This window comes from Zingiber officinale, chromosome 2A, assembly GCF_018446385.1.
Source record: "Zingiber officinale cultivar Zhangliang chromosome 2A, Zo_v1.1, whole genome shotgun sequence".
Classification (NCBI taxonomy): domain Eukaryota; kingdom Viridiplantae; phylum Streptophyta; class Magnoliopsida; order Zingiberales; family Zingiberaceae; genus Zingiber; species Zingiber officinale.
Genome location: NC_055988.1, coordinates 169,484,543 through 169,508,924, shown reverse-complemented (window position 1 = coordinate 169,508,924; position 24,382 = coordinate 169,484,543). Strand labels below are relative to the sequence as shown.

The following is a 24,382-nucleotide window of genomic DNA, read 5'->3' as shown; positions in this document are numbered from 1 at the left end:
TAGAATCCAACCGTTGGAAAATGATATTTAGTATAAATATGATTTTTATCCTATCATCCAACCGTTGGAAAATGTCTATATTATACCCGATCAAATTGAGTTAACTAGTTGTACTCAATCTAATTGAGTTTATACTCACCCAAGCCTTGATAAGCGGGACCAAGATTGTCCCTCCGCACCCTACCAAGATAATATGTGTTGCTCTACTTTGGTAGATTCAACAACAACAAATGAACGAGGTAGTGATGGGTATCAAGACTTGGTAGGCATTTCGAGTTGACTCAATTAAGATCTAATCTAATCGTGGATTCGCATTTTATACGCATCAAGGCACTAATTATCCTACACTAGCATACATCACATACACACAAGCAATGAATAATTAAATTTTTGATTAGGTCATGGCCCTACTACAATCTTCTCAAGCCAATGAGAAGATCGAACGGTCAACCTAGGGTCAACAGCTTCTTCAAGTTCCTCCCTTTGACCGCCATGTGTTGCTCGCACCCTCCTCGTCGTTCCTTCTCGAGTGGACCTTCCACCGCTCCATTTTTGTACATTACAAATATGAAACTCAAGTTACATTCGAGTCTAAAACTATTTTACAACAAAAATATAAAAGGAGAGGTACGACGCGCAGGTCGCATATAACAAATACAACACGCACAACATACAAAAATGGCACGCAGGCCATATTATGAATTACAACACACTTTATCTAATCAAATTGGGTTTTTGGGCTATGACCATCACTAAATCATACATAATTCTAAATTATGTATTTAACATAAATTTCTGTAATTTTACTATTGTTTTTATAATTTTATGAGTTACAATTTCCCGACGGTCCCGTTTAGCGATTTTTGTGCGCGATCGCGGGACAATGCCCCTTGCAGGGTTAGGGGCAACGCCCCTTCTCGTGAAATGAGTATCACAAGTGTCCTACTGCGATCTAACAGCGCCTTAAGCCGCTTTCCCAAAATAATTTGTGTGAGAACTTGCCATTTCGGAAAATTTTTCTCGGTACACTACAAGAAAAAAGCTAATAGACAATGCTTTTAAAGCGTTGCCTTTGTGTCTGAAAAAGCGTTGTTAAAGACACTGTTGTTAAAAGTCTGCTCAATGACAACGCTTTTAAAGCGTTGTCGTTTGTAGCAAAGACAACGCTTTTGCAACTCTTTAAAAGCGTTGTATATTTTTTGCAAAAACATCATTATTGCAACGCTTTAAAAGCATTATCTTTTTAAAATAAAAAATAAAAAATTATATTTAATTTTTTATTTACAAAATTATTGTTTTTATATTTGCAAAACCATTATGTTTCTTTGACCCTACCATAGAAATGAAATCAATCATAAGTTAACAAAAAGAACAGAGTCATGACACATCAAAACCAGGTACACTATATATAATAGAGATAGATACACAGTGTACATAAAAACTAGGTACATAATTCCCAAAATGATGATACTATTGTCAACATGACATGACTATTCAATTTGCACAACAATCTAACATTGTATTTCCTTTGGTCTCTATTGAAGTTACAGATTACAGAATTCTCAAAGAAAATTGTTTGCACATGATTGGCAGACTTTGATTTAGAGCAACTAAATTTGTAACTTTACCAACTTTTGAATGCAACTTGAGCTTAAAGTTTCACTAATGTCCATCTGGGTTTCTGTTCCAAGATAAGTACGATGGATCTCCAAGGGTCCTGCAAGAACAAGTGAACCAATTTGCATGAGTTGTCACTAGGTAACATCGAAGTTGAAATCAATCGGAGCAACAAGTCTATTATTTCCAAGTCAAACCTTGTTAACCTGATTTTTGCTTATCAACTATAGAAAAATGTATTCATTGTACTGCGTACCATAAATGCTAACGACAAGCAAGATACTTACCAAGGCTTGAGCAGATAAAGAACCATGAAGGCTACCACAAGAAATATGCAAAGGCTACCGATTGTAAAATATGCAACACCAATGAAATCATTCTTCCCACCTATCCATGAGGTAGTAGAAAGTACCAACCTCTTCTCCCCTTCAAAATTATAAGTGTTGTAGTTGTTCTCTATTGTCATTGAGATTTGTTCATTGACTACGAGGTCTCTCTCAATTCTCCCATAGAGTTTTCTAAACTATGGCAAGGCAGCTGTCCTCATCCAAACAATGAGATATTCTTGCTCGCTCAAATGCAAATTTTATTACAATGATTGCTACCAACTTGAATACAACATATGATATAGAAATGAAAGACAGAAAAACACTTACAGCTTGGCACCTCATATGAGACCTCCCTGCTGGAAGTATTTAGGGTAGACATCACTACCAAATTTGTGATCTTTGTCACTTTGCCAGGTGATGTTTTTTTTCTTGTTCACCTCGATGACTTTGCTTTGTGTTGCAAATGAGTATGTGTCATTGAACAAACTTACATCCAAATGTAGTAGTTAAATGTGAAAAATAAATACCAATCAACAAGTATAACTCATAAGGACATTTCATCATACACCTAGTCGGCAATATTTAACATGAGTGGTTGAGCATACATACTTTTGATTCTTTTCCTTCTCCACCAAATGAACACAGACACGATCAAGAACAAAAGGATGCCCAAAGTTGTAGCAATGACTATGATCTTCACGAATCTCTTAGATTACTTTTCGGAATTTGTTGTTCTGAAACCTTTTGATTCTAATAAAAACAAGAGGAAAGGAGAGATTTTGATGTGTGCTTACAGATGTCAGGAGCTACAACAAGGCTAACAAAAAGCTCATCACTGCCTTGTGAGAACGTCCTCATGTCGATGGAGCTTCTGTGTGAACATAAAATAAATGAAATGGCTTTCCTAAGACCAGGAAAACAAATGAAAATCAACTAAATTAAATAAAACTGTAATTGCCTCTAATTACTACTAAATCTTGTAAGTTGCATAGAAGCAAAAAATAATCAACGCTAAACATGATCGCCAACAGTGAAGCAAGAACAAAATCTATGATGGAAGAGTAATAGAAGGAAATGTACAGTCGGCTTACCCTATGGTACTTAAGGAGCTCAAGGATGTCGAGGACAATGTCGTTGACGTAGCAGAAGTCGGAGGCCTCGCACTTCTTGGCATGGTGTAGTCTGTCGGCCCAGTTGATGGCAATGTCGGCATCTTCGCGGTTGATCTTCACGGCGGCGCTGATGGAGCCGTCGGCGGAGGCCTGGTAGAACTCAAGGAGGCCTTCAAATACAAGACAACCCTCTCCAATGTTGAACCACTTTAGCTGTCGAGCGGACGCAGAGGAGGAGGTGGAGTCGTACGTGAGTTGCCCTTGCGCGGAAACGAGGGCAGCGATGGCAAGCGAGACGGAGGCGAGAGGGCGGGAAAGGAGGAGTTGGATGGAGAAGGCGAGAGATGAGAAGTTGTGAGAGGAGTTCGGGAGGTTTTCGGAAGATTGGTGGGTGTGAGCGAGTGAAACCTAGGGTTTTTCAACTCCTTACTTGATCCAACGGTTTGTATCATTTTAGATTTAATTTAGATGAGAACTTGATAATAGACAACACTTAAAAAATGGTAATAGACAACACTTTTCAAGAAATGTTGTCGTTGACCCACAAAAATTGCTAAAAGACAACGATTTTTAAAAAAACGTTGTCTATCAGTAAGAAAATAAAGAAATAGACAACGCTTTTTACTAAAAGCGTTGTTAAAAAAAACGACAACGCTTTTTAAAAAAAGCGTTGTCTTTTAAGTGTTGTAAAAGCCCAATTTTCTTGTAGTGGTAGTCGAAGTCTACAAGTGTCCTAGCACTCGTTGCTTCGCCTCTACGAGAAAAATACTCATAAAAATCATAAAAATCATAAACTTACAGAAACTTACAGATCTGTAATTTTTCTAAAAATTAAAATAAAAACAAATACATGCTTCGCACGTGACTCTGATACCACTGTTAGAACTTTCGAGCCGCAAAAACCGCTTTTTTCGTTGCAGAAATCCCGAAGTTCTTAGCCACTGGATCTGTGCGAAGATAAAATTTTCATATACTTAGTTTTTTTATCCTAGATCTACAAGAAAGTGAGTATACCTTTGAAGCGAAGCCCTTCGCAAATCCCGCTCGTCCAAGGTTCTTCAGATCTCAAGTGTGTTCAAGCGTACACACCTCTAGAAGTATCCACACGGACAAAAAGGGTGGAGAGAAAAACACTTAGAGTGTGCTAGCACTCTTAAGGTGTTTTGGCCAAGGAGGAGAGGGAGAGTAGAGAAGAAGAAAGGAGGAAGAAGATGGAGTTACACCAAGCACACCCAATGCACTAAAGTGGCCGGCCACTTAATGAAGGGGGTTTTATCTCCATGTAATACCAAGAGTCAAGGCTCTTGGTATTCCTCATGAGGTAGCATACCATGAAGTAACCTTGATGATGTGGCACATCATCATTGGCCGGCCCTATGCCAAGTCACAATGACATGACATTTGGTCAAGTCAAGGTCATGTCAAACTTGACTCTTCATCTTCCCTCTCAAGTCAAGTCAAACTTAACTTAAATTCTCTCATAGTTGATCAAATCTAATCATTGATTCAAGCCAATTTGATTTAATGAATCTTTATTTATTAAACTAAATTGATTTAATGAGTCATAATCTAAATTAGACTCATTTGACACATGAATCAAATTGAGTCCAACTCAATTAGTTTAATTTGGATTACTCTTGATCCAATTTGGTTCATCATATGAACCTAATTCTCTTGGTTCATCATATGAACCTATTCTCCATCTAATTGCCCTTTGTGTGTGACCCTATAGGTTCTTGTAACGTTGACAATGCTCCTAAACTCATTTAGAAGTATAAGTAATGAGCGGTATCTAGTAACACATCATTACTACCCAAGTTACAAGAATGTTGAGATCCAACATCACCTTGTGACTACTAATTGTAACTCTCACAATATGTGACAATGTCCTTCTATCCTTGTCATCTAGATTGATCAAATGAGGCATAGACCGTGTCATCCTCTAATCAATCTATATCTTGAACTCCAATTAGACTCACTCTAAACAAATGAGCTCAATATCTCATATTGACTCATTTGTGCATGGCCATGTACTTAGTGGTCTCACTCTATCAAGAATGATGATGTCACTCCCGTCATATAGGAGGGATAGATCTCATCTACATCACTCATATCCCTCCACATAATTTGTTACACACCCAGTAATCGCCTTTATAGTCCACCCAGTTACGGGTGACGTTTGACGAAGCCAAAGTATGCAACTCCTTATATAGGGAACCATGGTGACTTCAGGTCCAAAGACTCATAGTCATACTAATAGTCACATGAGAAAGTATATGACACTCATATAATGATCCATGATACTTTCTCATGGTGGGTCATTCAGTATACATTCTCCAATGCATACTCATGTGTCAACTTGATATCTCTATATCCATGACTTGTGAGATCAAGTCATCGAGTTGACGTACATGCTAGTCTCATCGCATTAACATTGTCCCTGAATGTTAATATTTGACTATAAATGATTAAGAGTAGTGTTCTCTATATCATCTCACTATCGATTAAACCAATCGATTGATATAGATAAGAACCTTCTACTCAAGGACGCTATTATACTTAGTTATTTGACACCAATACAAGTAAGTATAATAACCATAAAGAAATGTCTTTATTAATATATAGGAATAAGATACATCGAGTTCATACAACAATCATCATATGATTGGCTCTAGGGCTCTAACTAACACCTCTCCCTCTCCGCACCGCTACTAGCGACCACCACCTCTTGCGCCACTTCCAACGGTCATTGCTTCCCTTCAACATCGCCTCAAGTGGCCAACGTTTACCTCCAGCAATTGAAGTCGCCCAACGCACATTGTCGCCCTTCGATTTGCATTGCCACACGTTTCTAGTGCCTGTCCAACCATTGATCCGCGTTACCACACATTGCCAGCGCCTGTTTGGCCACCGATCCACATTGTCATATGATTTTGGCATCAATCCAGCTTTCGATCCGTGTTGGCATGCACTTTTGATGTGTTCCAACCTCCTTCGAGTCATCGCGGCTGTGCACCTCACTATTGTGTTCTGGCCTTTGAGCTGATATGGTGTTTCGGCCTTCAAGCCAATGTCGTGTTTCAACCTTCAAGCTGAGGCTATGTTCCGATTGCACCGCCCGACCTGTGTGTCGTGTTTTAGCCTGTGTGTTGTTGTCATATCCCGACTTACGTGTCATCTTCCTGTTCCATGCTGCATCTGACTTTATACCGTCAGATCTAGCTTCTCATTCGATTCACATTCATCTACTCTTCTTAGTCATTACGCCTCAATCAGCGTCACGACCAGCTCACTGGTCTACTAGAGGGCACCCCCTAGGCTAGGGTACGATTTCCATACTTATTCTCCATGCACTTCATCATTCTACTATTTATTCAGCTACTTATATATTTTTGGAATGTGTCTCGAACATTAGGATACCAGGGATCGAGGCAACCCGATCGCTGTCTGCATGTAACGTTGATCAGAGGCCTTCTGATGATTTAATCAACATAGAGGATAACCTATCATACCCTCTCATTCAGTATCATAGTGATTTGATCAATATTCGAACCATCTCATCGATAATTTTATCTTCTCAACTTCTAGATGAGATCAGTATAATAACATTCACTTTAAATCTAAATCCTCATAATTTTATCTTTAAACTCTACTTAAAAAAAAAAATCACATACTAATAGAAATTTTCATCCTTTTAAATTTATAATTTCTTCCATTTATTTCCGAGATAAAACTTTGATTGTGAAGCCGATTTAATTTATGAAATGCGTAGGATCCTATTAAACTTAAATATTGAAATATAAAACTATCCTCAAAAAAAAAAAAGGAGTGAAGGTATCAAGATTTAGTGACTCAACAAATGAAAAAGAAATTTTAAATTTAGGACTATGCTTTAAATAATATTGATGAGAATTGAATAATGTGTCGGCTTTGACCCTCAAACGGAGACTATTCCACGAGTTGGGAATTTAATTATATTTTATAATCCTAAATATGGCCTATCCCAATATTGACGTGAATTATAGTGAGAACTTTCGTCCTTTATATTAGTCAACATCTACTTTATTTATGTATTTTTTTTATAATCTAGTTCTTGAGCCTTCAATCCCATTAATTAATTAGTATTTGTATCTATTTAATTTTTTTTAATTTTACTATTTTATTATGGTATGGATCTTTTATTAATTAATTTTAATGAAGTTTAAAATTAAATTAATTTAATAGTTTTTATATTTAAAATAAATTTAAGATTTATTAGTATTTTTTTTTAATTATTTTTTTATAAAAAAAATATGTTGTGTCAACTAAAATATATATATATTTTTACTAGATCAAAGAAATTATCAGTTTTTATTAATTTAATATCTAATATAAAAAAATTAATTAATTTTTTATGAGACGGAACTTAGCACATCAAATTTGAAAGTCATATGATTTTCTTAGATCCCCCATCCTTTTATTTCCATTGGCACGAATTATTTATCACGAAACGATTCTGCGACCATCAGGATTAGTGAGAAAGTGTCAGAGTTTAGCGCGGTAATATCTGGTTCATTATTTGTTGTGTTTTTTCAAATTTGAGAAAACAAATTTAAAATTACATTACGATTTTAGTTTTCGTTTAATATCAGTATTAATTCTAGTGACATTTCTTTAACATAAAAGACATATTTTTTTTTATAATCCAGGATTCAGTTTATTAATCCTATTCAACTATTTGAGTAAATTAAAAAAAACACACAGATTCAAATACCATAAATAGTGAAGATTAAAAATTTTAAACGGGTAAAGTAGAGAAAAATTCTTAATCACAATCACAACTTTGCATGTAATCCTCAATCACAAAAAACTTTGTTTCCACTCTCTTCCGATAAAATATTACTTGTTTCAACTCCCTCATGCGAATATTGTTACCTAAATTGCCCCTCAATTTTTTAGGTATAAAAAGTCTAAAAATAAATATGCAGGGAGTTAAATTCAGCACTTTACACTAGAATCCAGTACTTTATACTAGAATCGAGTATATTTTCTATCAAAATTAACCCTCATATTTTTTTCGATATAAACAGTCTAAAAATGAGTATAATTCCTATCAAATTCAGCACATTAAACTATAATTGAGTATATTTTCTATTAAATTGAGCACGATTTTTTTCTTATTTAATATAATTTCTCGTAAATTCAGCACTATTTACCATTTAAAAAAAATCTAATATATTTTTCATCAAATTAAGTATCATTTAAAGAAAATCTAGTATATTTTCCATCCAATTGAGATGAAAAAAGGATCGTACTCAATTTAATAGAAAATATAATAAATTCTAATTTAATGTACTAAATTTAAAAGGAAATATATTGATTTTTAGACTTTTTGTTAGAAGATGAAGAGTAAAAACCAAAAAAAAAACTATAACACTCAAAATGGGAGGAAACTACTTCTTCATATTTTCTTCATGTCTAAATTGTTAAATCTATAAGGTATTTATAGGGTATACCCAAGATGTATCTACATAAATACATGAATCAATATTAAATGATATACATGCATCATCCAAAGAGTTATTCATGAATCCTCCAAAAGTATTCATGCACACAATATTAAATACTTAATTAATCTAGTTTATATTTTTCAACATCCCCTTTTAAACTAGATTTATTACTCCAAGTAAAAAACGTAGCTTCTTGAAATCATCAAATTTCAACGGTTTCGTGAAGATATCGGCAACTTGATCTTGTGACTTCACGTATTCAAGCTTCACTTCTTCCTTCGATATACAATCTCGAATAAAATGATACCTTGTATCAATATGCTTGCTTCTTTCATGAAACACCGGATTCTTGGCCAATGCAATTGCAGATTTATTATCAACATAAATCTCCGTTGGATCTTCTTGTGACAGATTCAATTCTTTCAACAAACTCCTTAGCCAAATAGCATGGCAAACACAAGAAGTAGCAGGTACATACTACGCCTCACAAGTAGAAAGAGTCACAATAGGTTGCTTATTAGAATTCCAAGTAAAAGCTGAATTTCCCATAAAGAAAACAAACCCAGTAGTACTTTTTCGACTATCAATATCTCCGGCCCAATCACTATCACAATAGCCAACAAGCATAAAGTTGTCCGAGAAAGCATACAAGATACCATAATTAATTGTACCTTTGATGTAGCGAAGAATTCTTTTGGCAATTTTCAAATGTGAAGTAGTAGGAGCTTCCATGTAACGACTCACAAGTCCAATGCCAAAAAGAATATCCGGTCTAGTACAGGTTAAATACCTCAAGCTTCCAACAAGACTCTTGAATAAAGTTGGATCAACTTTTTCACCATCTTGATTTTTGTATGGCTTGATTCCACACTCCACGGGTGTCCCGACCGGCTTACAATTATTCATATCAAATTTCTTGAGAATTTCTTTAGCATATCTTTCTTGAGAAATAAATATGTCATCATCTCGTTGCTTCACTTCAATCCCAAGATAGTAGGACATTATGCCAATATCCGTCATCTCAAACTCCTTTGTCATAGCTCTCTTGAAATCTTCAAACATCTTTGGATTGTTCCCTGTAAAAATTAAGTCATCCACATACAAGCAAACAAGTAACATATCACCATTTTTATCATTCCTTGCATAGAGAGCATGTTCGTGTGGACACTTGATAAAACCATTTGCTTGAAAATATTTATCAATTCTACTATTCCAAGCACGAGGGGCTTGCTTCAAGCCATAGAGAGTCTTCTTCAATTTTAGCACTTTATTTTCTTCGTTAGGCACTACATAACCCAAAGGTTGATCAATATAGACTTCTTTCTCCAAGTCTCCATTTAAAAATGCGGATTTTACATCCATTTGATGGATTCTCCAACAGTTTTGAGCTGCAATAGAAATGATCAATCGAATTGTTTCAAGACAAGCAACAGGTGCAAATACCTCATCATAGTCAATTCCGGCCTTTTGCTTATACCCTTGACAACCAATCTTGCTTTGTATTTTTCAACCTCGCCTTGCGCATTTCTCTTTATTTTGTACACCCACTTCACACCAATTGTGTTCTTTCCATTCGGTAATGATACTAGCTCCCATGTATCATTCTTTGTAATTGCCTTGATTTCTTTATTCATGGCATTTCTCCATTTTTTATCATGAGCGGCATCATCATAACTTATAGGCTCAGTTTCTGCTAGTAAGCAAAATTGAGTAAAATCACCAACATTTACCTCTTCAGTGGCATCATAAATGTCACTCAAACTTCTGAATCTTTGAAGCCCTTCACTTGAGCTTGCTTCATTTGTTTGTGAATCTTGTGGCGGTGGTGTTGGTGGTGGAGTATTAGGTGGTGCCATGCCTTCTTCCCCCTCATCATCGTCAAGGAAAGAACTATATCCCCTCTCTTTCTTTGTAGTACTCCACTCCCAAACACCTGCTTCATCGAACTCCACATCTCTGCTTATGACAATCTTCCCATTGATTGGATTATACAACTTGTACCCTTTAGAGCTTTGATCATAGCCGATGAAGAGATACTTTGCACTTTTATCATCAAGCTTTGTTCTTTTCCCATCATGAACATGTGTGTAGGCAATGCTTCCAAAAACCCTCAAGTGTGAAACACTTGGCTTGTATCCACTCCAAGCTTCTTGAGGTGTCATACCATGAACACTTTTGGTGTGACATCGATTCATCAAGTATACTGCACAAGAGACAGCTTTGACCCAATATTTATTTGGCATATTCTTACTCTTTAACATACTCCTTACCATGTTGAGAATAGTTCGGTTCTTCCTCTCTGCTACTCCATTTTGTTGTGGTGAGTATGGAGTCGTCATGGTTCGATGAATGTCATTTTCTTCACAGAAAACCTTGAATTCATTAGATGTGAATTCTCCACCTCTATCAGACCGAAGAGCTTTTATTTGATAGCCACTATGTTTCTCCACCATTAATTTGAACCTTTTGAAGGTTCCAAACACCTCCGATTTTACCTTCAAAAAATGCACCCAAGTTTTCCGAGAATAGTCATCAATGAAAAGCACAAAGTAATTATTCTCACCAAGTGATGATGGCTTGATTGGTCCACACACATCCGAGTGTATCAACTCCAATGGATGTTGAGCCCTTGTTAAAGACTCCTTGGGAAAACCTTTTCTCGCTTGCTTGCCAAGAAGACATCCTTCACAAAGTTGATTAGGATGGTTTATGGGAGGCAATCCTTTCACCATTCTTCCTTTGCTCATCATTTTCAGCCCATCGAAGTTCAAATGCCCAAATCTCATGTGCCATAGCCAAGATGAATCTTTGAAACAAGATTTCAAACACATAGGAACATCACTTTGAATATTTAGCAAAAACATTCGGTTCTTTGTCATGGGCACCTTAGCAAGCAATCTTCCACTTTCATCTTTCAATGTCAAGTATTTATCTTTTAGATGAATATTATAATTCTTTTCCAATAATTGGCCCAAACTCAAAATGTTACTTTTCATGGCCGGCGCATAAAACACATTGGAAATTAATTGATGACTTCCATCTTTTGAACGAATCAAAATCGTACCTTTTCCTTTCACTTGAACTTTCGAAGAGTCGCCAAAAGTTATATCTCCATCGGTTGATTCATCAAGTTCCACGAACAAATTTCTCCTTCCGCAAATGTGGTTACTTGCACCGGAATCAAGATACCATGTGCTCTCATTCTCATCTTGATCATTTTTGCAAGCTAGAAGCAAAGTATGACCCAAATCTTCTTTTGCATCATTGCGCTCCTCAAAATTATTTGTCTCCTCCATATTATTTCTACATTCCCAAGAATAGTGGCCAAGACAATGACAAGTAAAACACTCAACTTCAGATTTGTCATACCTCATTTGATGGCCTCCACGACTTCTACCTTTTCCACGACTTCTTCTTTGATTGAAGTTTTGACTCCTCTCATTATTATATGAGGTGTTTTTGTCACCTCGTCCACCTCTTCCATGACCACGACCTCGACCTTGGCCTTGCCCTCGAGATCCTCCACGTCCGTGGCCTCTTTGGGATGTGCCTTGGAATGTGTCCTTCAATGATAGCTTTGCTTTCAAAGCTTGTTCAACCGATTCTTGAACTAGTTTTATCAATCTTTCTTCATGTGCTTGTAAAGATCCGGCAAGTTCATCAACGGTCATGGTGTCTAGATCTTTAGACTCTTCGATGGCAACCACGATATAATTAAATTTTGGATCCAAAGATCTCAAAATTTTTCCAACAATACGATCATCTTTCATATCATCTCCATATCTTTTCAATTGATTAGTGAAAGCCAATACTCTTGAAAAATAATCTGAAATGGATTCGGAATCCTTCATGCGTAGAGATTCAAACTCTCCTCTCAATGTTTGGAGACGTACCTTCTTCACTTTATCAACACCTTTAAATGAAGCTTGAAGAGTTTCCCATGCTTGCTTGGAAGTAGTTGCCGCAGCAACTTTCTCGAACATCTTTTCATCCAAACTTTAATGGATGAGGGTGAGCGCCTTTTGGTCCTTCTTCTTGGCGGATGCCACATTTTCATCAACGTCATTCTCCACAGGATCCCAAGCTTCATATGATCCAAGCAAAGCCTTCATTCTTATGCACCAATTATCATAATTTTCCTTGATGAGAGATGGAACAACAAATGGGGTTCCATTCGACATCTTCTTCAAGCTTTGTCTCCAAACACAAATGGTGGCTTTGATACCACTTTGTTAGAAGATGAAGAGTAAAAATCAAAAAAAACTATAACACTCAAAATGGGAGGAAACTACTTCTTCATATTTTCTTCATGTCTAAATTGTTAAATCTATAGGGTATTTTTTTAGGGTATACCCAAGATGTATCTACATAAATACATGAACCAATATTAAATGATATACATGCATCATCCAAAGAGTCATTCATGAATCCTCCAAAAGTATTCATGCACATAATATTAAATACTTAATTAATCTAGTTTATATTTTTCAACACTTTTTATACCGAAAAGTATTCTGGGTAATTAGGTAATATATATTTGACTAGGGAGTGGAAATAAAGATTTTTATAGATAGAGACTGTATACAAAAATGAATTTATGATTAAGAATTGTATACAAATTTATCCATTTAAAAACACTCACCGATGGTCCAGCAGCCGAGTATTACATGATTGTACATTCTATTTATAAAAAAAAATCTCTACGAGTATATTATAATTAAAGATTAAATTATAAATACCTAAATAACAACTTAATATCCTTATGCTGCACTATAATCCTAAAATATTATACTTATCATTGCTATTCCTAGAGTGAAAAAAAAACAGGCATGATCGTTTATCAAATACAATACATGTTTAAATGACAAAAAAAAAAAAAAAAAAACAGGATCATCAAGGGGCTGTCAAAAAACATAAAAGCTTTTTTTTTTTATTTGTCCTCCAATAAATTTTATTTATCTTCTGGACATCTAACCTATAAGTACTGATTTTTTTTTATTTTATTTTTCTCCCAGGTTTAGAATATCTAAGTTATCATCTAGATAATCATAATTCAATATCCAATTATTATAAATTTATAGATTTTTTTTTAAATAGGGCATATAATTAACGGATGCTAAATTTCTTATCCGTCCATTGTAATCATTTTTCTATTTATTTTGATAGTCAATAAAAAAATTTTATAACCAAATCCATCATTCAAAATTAACTGAATTTATCATTTTTTTTTTAACAAAACTTTTTTTATAAACTTTTTTTTTTAACAAAAATTAACTGAATTTAACATATGTTTAATGTCCGTGTATTTTTTTTATCCAGTATTATTTTACCCCTATATATTTAAAAAATAAAAAAATAACATTTAATCCTCAACAAAAAAATTAAATGTGAAAAATCTTAAAGGACAATTATACTCTAGTCTTCTTATTTTATTTATGATTTTTCAATAATAATAAAGGAAAAAATTTGACCGAATTAACTATTATATCATTTGATAAAAATTCTCATAAAAATGAAGATAAAATAAAATTTAATTTATGATTAAAAATCTCTTTCTTATCAACAAATATAACATACAATGAATTAGAAGTGAATTTGATTCATCCATTTATATTTTTTTTATTTTATGAGTATGGTGGAATGGGTTTATAGTTGTTTATCTTATTTCAAAGTTGATGTTTTTCTATTTTTTCTATAATAATGTATGTATAAATTTTATTAGAATTGTTATCGAAAAATATAATAATCAATCCAATATATTTTTTTTCTTAAAATGATAAAACAGAGGAGGACATAATTATCTTTATAAGATTTCTTACATTTGACTTTTGATAAAAAAAAATTAAATATTATTTTATAAACAAGGGGTAAAATATTACCGGATAGAAAATACATAGAATTAAAGGTATTTTACATAATTTATCAGATAGTTGGATCCTCCTATTATAATAATAATAATAATAATAATAATAATAATAATAATAATAATAATATAAAAATAACATATTTATTAGGGAGCTAGATGGAAATTTATAAATATAATTTTAAAGAAACAATAGATAACTGACGTAAGTAATAAACTCGTGGTGAATAATTGTTATTTTGATGAAAATATATGTGTAAAATTGTTTTTTGGTGGAAAAATAAAATGTTTTATTCTTATGAACCAAAGAAGTCTCATTGGAGTCGTCCACCGCTACCGTCGAGTCTTGCTTAATTACGTAGTAGTTACATTAACCCACTCACTTGTATCCAATTTAATTAACTAACCCCATTGCTACACCTCCAACACTCGCACTGCTATTTTGTCGTTTCCTCTCTCTCTCTCTCTCTCTATCTACTTCTACGATCGACGCCTCCAAGTCGACGCCACCACGCACTGCGACACGCCGGGGACATGGCGCCGCCTTTCTACCCAATCCTCTTCCTCCTCGGATTCCTCCTGAACCCTCCGCCCGCCTCTTGCTCATGCACTGCATCCGACCGCCTCTTCATCGCCAAGGCTTTCCGCTATATCTCCGGTTTCCGACTCCCCTCTCCCAACGCCACCGCAGCCCCCGGCGGCGGCGGCGGCGGCGGCGGCGGCTGCTCCCTTCTCCTCCCTTCCAAAAACCTCACAGGTACCATCTCCTGGGCCTACCTCCGCAACGTCTCGGCCCTTCGCACCATCGACCTCTCCGGCAACGCCCTCCACGGTTCCGTTCCCGGCGGCTTTTGGTCCACCCCCAACCTCCTCGATGTCAACTTCGCAGCCAACCGATTCGGCGGAGCGCTGCGTTTCGGCCACTCGCCGACGCTTATCAGATCTCTTAACTTTTCCGGAAACCGATTTAGCAGCGCCGCAGGCCTCGACACCATGCCAAGCTTGGAGGTCCTCGACCTGTCGAGAAACAGCCTCGCCGTCGTCCCACTAGGCCTGGCGAAGCTGAGAAATCTGAAGCATTTGGACTTGTCGCGGAATAACATGAGCGGAGTTTTCCCCGATGAATTTCCGTTATTTGTCGAAGGGTTCGATTACTTAAACGTTTCGTGGAATAAGTTGACCGGCGAGGTGCAGCCGGAGGTGGAGAAGAAGTTCGGGGTGTCGGCTTTTATTGAGTCAGGATCGCTTAAGTTTCTTCCCTCCGCTAGCACAGGACGACGTTCTTCCTCTTCTCCAACTGCCCCTCAGCCATCCCACAAGAAGAAACAGAGGCGAAGCAGAGCGAGAAAATTGGGACTCTTCGTAGCCGGAATTGCATCCGCTATTGTCGTGGTTTTGGCCTCGGTGATCTGCGTCGCGTGTGCCGTAATAAAAAAGAGAAGGAAAATTGATGGAAATAATTGCGAGAAGAAGGAGACGGAGGCTCCACAGGAGGTCAGGTGGGTGGCGGAGGCTATGCAGTCGGCGCCGGTGGTGCTATTTGAAAAGCCGCTGATGGAGCTCACGTTCGCGGACTTGGCGAAGGCCACGTCGGGCTTCGGGAAGGAATCGCAGCTAGCAGAGGGCAGTCGGAGGGGACCTGCATTCAGGGCGGTTCTTCCCGGCGACATGCACTTGGTGGCTCGCGTGGAGGAAGTCGCCGGAGATGCAGAGGAGAGTTCGGCCGCCGACTATTTTCGTGAGATCGCGCGCCTTCGCCACCCAAACCTTCTTCCTCTCCTCGGCTACTGCATCCCAGGTGAATTAAATTAGCTTTGAAGTTTAATTAGTTGAATTTCGATCGCGTTTGGAATTAGTATTAATTAATTAGTCGAATTCGACCGATTGCAGGGAAGCAGAAGATCGCGTTGTACGAATACATGGAAAGGGGCGACCTCCATCGGTGGCTCCACGAGCTACCGGCGGGGCAGCCAAATGTGGAGGACTGGAGCGGCGACACGTGGGAGCAGCCGGTCGTCGAGGACAAACGAGGGGCGGAGGTTTGCGCCTGGCCGACGAGGCACCGCATCGCTCTCGGCGTGGCGCGGGGTTTGGCATTCCTCCACCAGGGGTGGGTGGGCAACGCCCGAGGCGCGGCCCACGGTCACGTCGTCCTGTCGTCCAACATCCTCCTCGGCGACGACCTCGAGCCGCGCGTGGCGGACTATGGCGGTGGCGTTTACCGAGGCACGGCGGAGGGCGACGTGTACGACTTCGGGGTGGTAGTGATGGAACTTGTGACGGGGAGGGACGGATGGTCGGAGGAGGCAGTGAGCTGGGCTCGGAGTCTGGTCCGAGACGGCCGGGCGGCGGAGGCGTTGGACACGCGTCTGCGCTTGGCGAGCCGGAAGGAGGAGAAAGAGGTGGTCGAGTGCTTCCGCGTTGGCTATCTCTGCACCGCACCGAACCCAGAGAAGCGTCCCACCATGCAGCAAGTGGTCGGCCTCCTCAAAGACCTGCGCTGCTCCGTCTCCTCCGGCAACGGCGCCACCGCCAGCTCCATCTCCTGAATCATAAAAATCGATTTTTTTTCCAGTAAAAATTACATTTTTAATTAGCAAAATTTAGTCGGTCTTTATCCTCCCGTCTGTATCATTCTTGCATCAATTGTTTTTTTTTGTTTTTTTGTCTTACGTTGCCCGAGGAAGGCAGGCCACAGGGGCGGCGAGTGGTGGAAGGCGGAAAGCAGCGGGCGGTTGCTGTCGGACGACCAATCCAAGTGGTTTCAGTAAAAGTCACTGGGAACAAAAGAAGATAAACAAACAAACCAAAGCACAGTGCATCAATTTGTTGGTATGCGAATAGCTTGTTAATGGCGAAGGCATCTCCTTCCTCCCTTCTCATGTGTAAATTACCATTCCCTGCTCTTTAATTATTTTCTCGTGTATGGAAAAAGTAGGATGGCCATGCTCTTCTCTCGCCCTTTCGTCTTTTTCCTCTTTGTTTTTTGTAAGGTGCGAAGACTACTTGACGAAGCAAGTAATAATATAATAATAAAAGAATTTGCGCATTTCACCAAATCATGCTCTTTTAATCATTTTTTATTATCACTTTCTATTATTCCAACTCACTAGTCATTATCAGGTAAAGTAAGGTGTGAGTGCTTGTCTCAGTGAACTAACGTGTTTTCGATTTCACTTGTTCAATTCTTCATCGATTGAGCTTGATCTCTAAATTGTCTCCATAGTCCTAGGCTAGATTTGCACGCAAACATTTCAAATTATGTTACGTATAATCGAGCATCTTATATAACACGAGCATATACAAAATAGAACACAAGTCAAATTGTATTCTAATTTATTCAATATATGAATTAGATTGTTTAATTATTATATATATATATATATATATAATTAAAAAAATTCAATTAATCTTATTGATTAGTTTTAGAATGATCTGATCCCATAAAAAATTTTTATTAGACATAAGGTAAGTTGGAAAGCGTGCACTTCGAGGAAGTACAATATTCTTTGATTGCACGTCCTATTTGTAAACAAATTTCTATAATATATTATAACTAGGAATCAAATTATACATATCTAAATGATAATTTAAATACCTAGCACCATAATTCTAGAGACAAAATATATGAATAGGAGCTCCAATCCAATCAGACCTGACTTATAATTCCTAAATCTGGTCCACACAAAATGTCTTCTTCTTTTGGTGTGACAGTCTGGATGGCAAATGTGGATCGGTATCCAAAAACTTGTCTGTTTCTTAGGCTAAAAGTTGGATTGGGGCCCAGCAATTAATTATTTCTGGGTCTCCACGCCTGAGTCAGAGGGCCCAATTAGTCCATTAAGGTCCAAATTATTTGCATTTTAGATTTACTTAAAAGTAATTTAATTTTTTTAATTGTCATTCTCTACACCTAGTGGTGGTTTGTGTTTGATGGTCAGCAAATTTCTTATGACATTTCAAAGTCCAGGAGCCGTGTCATACATCATCAAAACATTAATGGACAAAAGAATTTCCTGAATTTTTTTAGAAAAATCTTGAGACTTTTGATAGAATTAAGAAATGCAGGCAGTCAATTTATTCAATTATCATAATATTAGACTTCCAAGTCATATTTAGTTGATTCTTTTCATGGACACAAATGAAGAGCGTTCCAATTTTTTTCAAATCATGAAAGGGAAACGCCCTTTTAAATTTTCCATCTACATTAATTGCCGTAATAATGTAGATTTTTAACTAAGCTGCTCTTGGTCTACAGGCATAATCCATTTCAGCCTTCTAGTTTTATTCCACTAATTACTTGTGATTAGGACAAATGCTTGGACTGGGCAGACTTGGCTATAAAGAAAGTTTTGCAGGATAGAAGATGCAAATATCGTGAGCTTCAATTGATTCACTCAATGGATCATCCTAATGTGATAGCTCTTAAGCACTGTTTCTTTTCCACAACCAACAAGGATGAACTGTTCCTTAATCTGGTCATGGAGTTTTTCCCAGAAACAATGTACCGTGTCTTGAAGCATTATAGTAATGTCTATCAGAGGATGCCACTTGTCAACATGAAGCTTTACATGTATCAGGTTTGTTTGGTATATTTCTTTCTAGTCTCATGTAAACTTGAAATTACTCTGCAAGTAAGGACCTGGATTTTTTTTTCTTCAGATATTTAGAGGGTTGTCATATATCCATAATATTTTGAGAATTTTCCATAGAGATGTGAAGCCACAAAATCTTCTGGTATGTTTTAAACTTTTTTTTAAAAAATGTTTTCATAGTCTTAAATACTTTGTTTTAGCTTTTCACTCATAGTTTCTTCTAATTGTGGAGGCTGATCCTCTTACTCATCAAGTAAAGCTTTGTGATTTTGGAAGTGCCAAAGTTTTAGTATGTCAATAGTGCAGACTGCTACTTTTTTAAAATTCCTTATTATCAAAGATAAGTAGACCAGCAAATTCTGATATTGATAAACAATAATGGAAGTGGAAGATGATGATGACGTTATATATATAGCTCTTGGAAATTGCACATAAGATGCCCAGCTGATAATTACTTGACTGTTTGTCACTTGGCAAACTTATAATTGTATTTAGATATGCAGCCTCATTGTCCTAAGCTATGATATGACACCATAATCTAGTCTTGCTTTGGAAATTATACATTTGTTAAGAAGGTTTATGAGAGACAACTATTTTGAACTAACTGATTTAGGCTTATCAAATTAATAGGTCAAAGATGTAACAATAAGCAAGCTAAAAAATCACAATTTGATGTTTCAAAGATGTTCATATGATAAATAAGTTACAAATTGAGTTATATGAAAAATGTGATGATAAATAAATTTATGATAAGCAATAATCTATCATATGTGTTTTGCACATAACAATAATTTTGCAGGTTTTTCACAGACATTTACCTCCAGAAGCTATAGATCTCACATCACGTCTCCTTAGTATTCACCAAGACTTCGTTGCACTGCTGTGAGATTTATTTTCTGTTTTTGGCTTCTACCGACAGAATTCTGCTCTTCTGTTACATAAGAAAATTATTGCACTAAATCTAGGCATTCGAAGTGGAAATAAAGCCTTGATAATTCATTGGTTTTATAGGATTTAATTCCAATTTCAAGAGAAAACACTATTGTCCAAAAAGCAAGTTTGTCTATGCTCAATTTTAAAATTTATGAGTTTAACTTCTAATGCTTTATCTAGCTTGAGGCATGCATTCATCCATTCTTTGATGAGCTAACGTGGGTCCTGTCGAACTCCCTCTCAATGGCGTGGGGCAATCGTGAGAGGGCCGCTAATGGGTGGTACCATGTTTTTTTGATGAACTACGAGAGCATAATGCAAGACTACCTAATGGTCGCTCATTTCCTCCACTTTTCAACTTCAACAAGCAAGAGGTAATTTTTTGATAAACAATAAATAGCACTCCGCTGCTTTCTTGAGGATTTTCTCACAATGTTTCAATGAAAAAATAAATATCAATTGTCCATTTGCAGCTTCTGTATGCTTTGCCTGAGCTTATCAACAAGCTGGTACCTGAGCAAGCTAGGCGACAGTGCGGGCTTAGCGCTGCCTAAGCAGCTGGTGCAGAGGATGACTAGAGTAAACCCTAAACCCCAATTTGGAAGCCCGTGAAAGAGTAAATCTGAATTTCATTCATGATTTTCATTAGAAATTCCACTTATGTAAGACTAGAGTTGCTGTTTTACAGTCTGGTCTCATGCCTCCTTTGATCACTTCTCTTGGCCTGTTGTTAGCGGGGTTAAGTTGTGTATCAGGGCCAGTAGTCCATTGGTTATTGTAAAGTGTTTATGAAGACAAACACCTGCTTAATTTTTGAGAACGCAAATGAATTAATATATTTACTATGGCATTTTTTAGAACGTAAATGAATATGGACACTGGTTGGAGTCAGACTGTTGAATCCGAGATGCTTTGTTATCAGTTAAGTTAGTACGATGTGCTGAACAATTCTTCAGAGCAATCCCACTCAAAATCATCACGACTGTGAAATTGCAGCTGTCACAGCCCCGAGCTTGCAACCCGATGGAGATTCGCAATCAAGTCGTTGAGAGCTTGCAACATGGCTGCAAATCGCAGACATTGCAGCTTGGTTGCCAAGCTGCAATTTGCAGCCATTGGGCAAGACGTTAAGAGCTTGTGGTCTGGCTGTGAACCACTCGCAACCATCACGACCTCATGGCCAAGTCACAAATTGCTTGCAGACAGGCCACAAATAGCTCACGGCAGCCACCACCAATTCGTTGCCAGGCTGCTGCAAGCTCATGGTCTAGCCGTAAGTCGTGCCCCTTTTCCTTCCTCTTCCATTTCCATTGAGAATTTGTTTTCTCCTCCATCGTAAGCACTTGAAGGTAAACAAACAGAGCATTAGAATCCATCTCCATAGGATCAAGCTCCACCCCGACCCTCATTTGGTCTACTGGATCAAACCTTGCTTGCTTGAAATGGTACCTCAATATGAAGGTGCTTGTGAGGGTTGTTAAGAGCTCATAGTGAAAGTGCAATTCAATAAAGCGCATGCCTACCTTTTGTTGAAGTTTTAATTCAAACTATTTCCTTTGGTTTTTAGTCCCACATTGTCAAGTTAAGAAGGTTGGAAGGACTTATATATGGAGCCCTTCCATCCATACTTAGCAATGTTAAAGGGGCCTACACGCATGCGCGGGCTGAACTCAAATCAGGTGATTTCGGGGGATTCGAGCCTGAAATCCATAAATCGGGCGCGACGCACGTGATCATTGCACGCAGGGGGGGTGCAAATCCCCATCTTGCGGGCGGCCTAGTTTGTTTTTGCCAGTCTGGTTTGGTTCTGTTCCCGTGAGAAAGCAAAACAGCGCGACGCACTGTTTCTGTCCGCTTGAACGAAGCGACACGGTCCTGTTCTCGTGAGGAAGCAAAGCGACGTACGCTTTGATGCGTGCACTGTTTCGAAGTGTATTTATACACTTCCTTTGCTCCTTCTCAAATCACTCCAAAGCAAAGCATTCCTCTGCTCTCTGCTTTCTCCTTTCTTCTTCCCGAGTTCGAGTTCTGAGGCTTGGTTTCTGCAATCTGAGGTTGAGTCCGAGTGCGGCGTTCGTCTTGGAGTGCACCTACGAACGGCGCGAGCGGTTGTCTGATCTTGGGAGGATTTTGTCGGAGAGCCTCTGTACCGTGGGCGGCAATAAATTCTCTAAAGACAGTCGGCAAGCCCGACGCTTCAACCGGAGATACACAAATTCTTAACTCTACTCTTATTACCGTTTATTGCATGCTCGTCATTTATTGGTGCAATTATAGATTAGATTACTGTGTTACTGTAATCATATCACTACAATTTTAGAGAATTTATTGTAGCATCAATAGACATGATGAATGATAGGGTAACAGGCCGCCCGCAAGCTGGGGGTGCAAATCCCCAGCTTGCGGGCTGCCTGGTTTGTTTTTACCAGTCTGGTTTGGTTCTGTTCCCGTGAGAAAGCAAAACAACGCGACGCACTGTTTCTGTCCGCGTGAACGAAGCGACGCGGTCCTGTTCTCGTGAGGAAGCAAAGCAACGTACGCTTTGGTGCGTGCACTGTTTCAAAGTGTATTTATACACTTCCTTTGCTCCTTCTCAAATCACTCCAAAGCAAAGCATTCCTCTGCTCTCTGCTTTCTCCTTTCTTCTTCCCGAGTTTGAGTTCTGAGGCTTGGTTTTTGCGATCTGAGGTTGAGTCCGAGTGCGGCGTTCGTCTTGGAGTGCACCTACGAACGGCGCGAGCGGTTGTCGGATCTTGGGAGGATTTTGCCGGAGAGCCTCTGCACCGTGGGCGGCAATAAATTCTCTAAAGACAGTCGGCAAGCCCGACGCTTCAACCGGAGATACACAAATTCTTAACTCTACTCTTATTACCGTTTATTGCATGCTCGTCATTTATTGGTGCAATTATAGATTAGATTACTGTGTTACTGTAATCATATCACTACAATTTTAGAGAATTTATTGTAGCATCAATAGACATGATGAATGATAGGGTAACAGGGTCTGATGAGGCTAGCGCCCGACCCGAAAGATTTTTCGAGCAAAACTTCAGACGTTGACAACAACGGATGAAATTTTGGCTTACTACGCTAGGGCTATTCTCCGTTATAGAAACAGATCCTCCTTCACCTAATGAAGAGGAACCTGCCCGTAGTGCTGTCATAGAAAGGTTTAAGCAAAGGGATTATCTCTGCCATGGGAGGATCCTGTCTACCCTCTCAGACGTACTATTTGATGTGTACTGCTCAACCTCTTCAACTAAAGAGCTGTGGAAATCTTTGGATAAAAAATACAACTCCGAAGATTCTGGTTTAGAAAAGTACACTGTGGCAAAATTCCTAAACTTCAAAATGGTTGAAGGCAAATCTGTAATTGAGCAGACACATGAATTCCAAGTTCAAATTCATGGTCTTGCCGAAGGAGATATGCCATTACCTGAAAAATTTCAAGTCTTATCAATCATCGAAAAATTGCCTCCGAGTTGGGAAGATTTTGGCATGACTCTTAAACATCGGAGAGGTAAAATCTCTCTAGAAGATTTAATGATTGCCTTAAATATCGAAGAAGAACATCGGAAGCAACATAAAAATGATGATACAAGAATGCCTATGGATTTTATTCCAAAGGCAAATGTAGTAGTCTCATCTGACAAGAAAAAATTCAAAAATCAGAAAATGAAGAACAAGATGAAACCCAAACCAAAGGTTCAAAAGAAAAATGTAACCAAGCCGTGCTGGGCATGTGGACAAATTGGACATTATGCCAAATTCTGCCCTAAGCGGAAGGACAAGGAAAAAAATCAAAACAATACGTCCAACATCAAGGCACAAGCAAATGTTGTGACTGCTAGTGACGACACCAGCAATAGGTTTGTTACCTTCAAACCCGAACTAAACTTGATCTATCAACCTAATGAATGGTTAGTTGATACAGGTGCTAATGTGCACTGTTGTGCTGATCGCTCTGCCTTCCTTACTTATCAGGTAATTAAAGGCACTTCCGTGACCATGGGGAACCATTCTGCAGCCAGGGTGTTTGGGATAGGACAAGTTGACCTGAGGTTCACCTCTGGAAAACTCCTGTCACTGCATGAGGTGCATCATGTTCCAGCGGTCCGTCGGAATTTGATTAGCAGGTCAAAGTTAGTCCGTGCTGGTTATGAGTTGAACTTTAAATGTAATAAAGTTGTAATATTACATTTAGGAACCTTTATTGGAAAAGGTTACCTTAATGAAGGTTTATTTAAACTCAATGTAGAAAATGCTACCTTAAATAAATCTACTGATATTGGTTGTTCATATAACATTGAGTCTTATGATATATGGCATGACAGATTAGGACATGTCAATTTTAATACCGTGAAAAGGATGATGAACCTAGACATGATTCCTAAGCATGTTATAAATGATAAGAAAAAATGTGAAGTTTGTGTGCAATATAAAC

At 37.9% G+C, this 24,382-nt stretch overlaps 2 protein-coding genes across 3 annotated transcripts; both read left to right on the top strand.

The window, feature by feature from the left end:
• The first annotated feature begins 14,831 nt into the window (after window positions 1–14,831).
• LOC122043201 (calmodulin-binding receptor kinase CaMRLK-like) lies at window positions 14,832–17,469 on the top strand. Of its 2 annotated transcripts, XM_042603713.1 has the most exons (3): window positions 14,832–16,208; window positions 16,301–16,984; window positions 17,098–17,469. In XM_042603713.1, exons 1-2 carry the CDS (start codon window positions 14,945–14,947, stop codon window positions 16,957–16,959), a joined length of 1,923 nt encoding a protein of 640 aa, XP_042459647.1. In that variant the 5' UTR covers window positions 14,832–14,944; the 3' UTR covers window positions 16,960–16,984; window positions 17,098–17,469. The 2 variants fall into 2 exon arrangements, with proteins under 2 accessions (XP_042459647.1, XP_042459646.1); XM_042603712.1 differs by having other exon boundaries at window positions 16,301–17,469.
• A 1,346-nt stretch (window positions 17,470–18,815) lies between these two features.
• Window positions 18,816–20,754, top strand: LOC122040264 (probable serine/threonine-protein kinase sky1). Its single transcript, XM_042599593.1, has 4 exons — window positions 18,816–18,990; window positions 19,073–19,147; window positions 20,119–20,312; window positions 20,412–20,754. The coding sequence occupies exons 1-4, from the start codon at window positions 18,892–18,894 to the stop codon at window positions 20,548–20,550; spliced, it is 507 nt and encodes a 168-aa protein (XP_042455527.1). The 5' UTR covers window positions 18,816–18,891; the 3' UTR covers window positions 20,551–20,754.
• Window positions 20,755–24,382: the final 3,628 nt, after the last annotated feature.

Bases quoted from the DNA above. Each gene is read 5' to 3' on its own strand.
- LOC122040264 (XM_042599593.1), top strand. From the start codon at position 18,892: ATGGAGTTTTTCCCAGAAACAATGTACCGTGTCTTGAAGCATTATAGT. The intron at 18,991-19,072 runs GTTTGTTTGGTA...TTTTTTCTTCAG, and splicing joins TGAAGCTTTACATGTATCAG to ATATTTAGAGGGTTGTCATA. The intron at 19,148-20,118 runs GTATGTTTTAAA...TGCTTTATCTAG, and splicing joins TGAAGCCACAAAATCTTCTG to CTTGAGGCATGCATTCATCC.
- LOC122043201 (XM_042603713.1), top strand. From the start codon at position 14,945: ATGGCGCCGCCTTTCTACCCAATCCTCTTCCTCCTCGGATTCCTCCTG. The intron at 16,209-16,300 runs GTGAATTAAATT...GACCGATTGCAG, and splicing joins CCTCGGCTACTGCATCCCAG to GGAAGCAGAAGATCGCGTTG.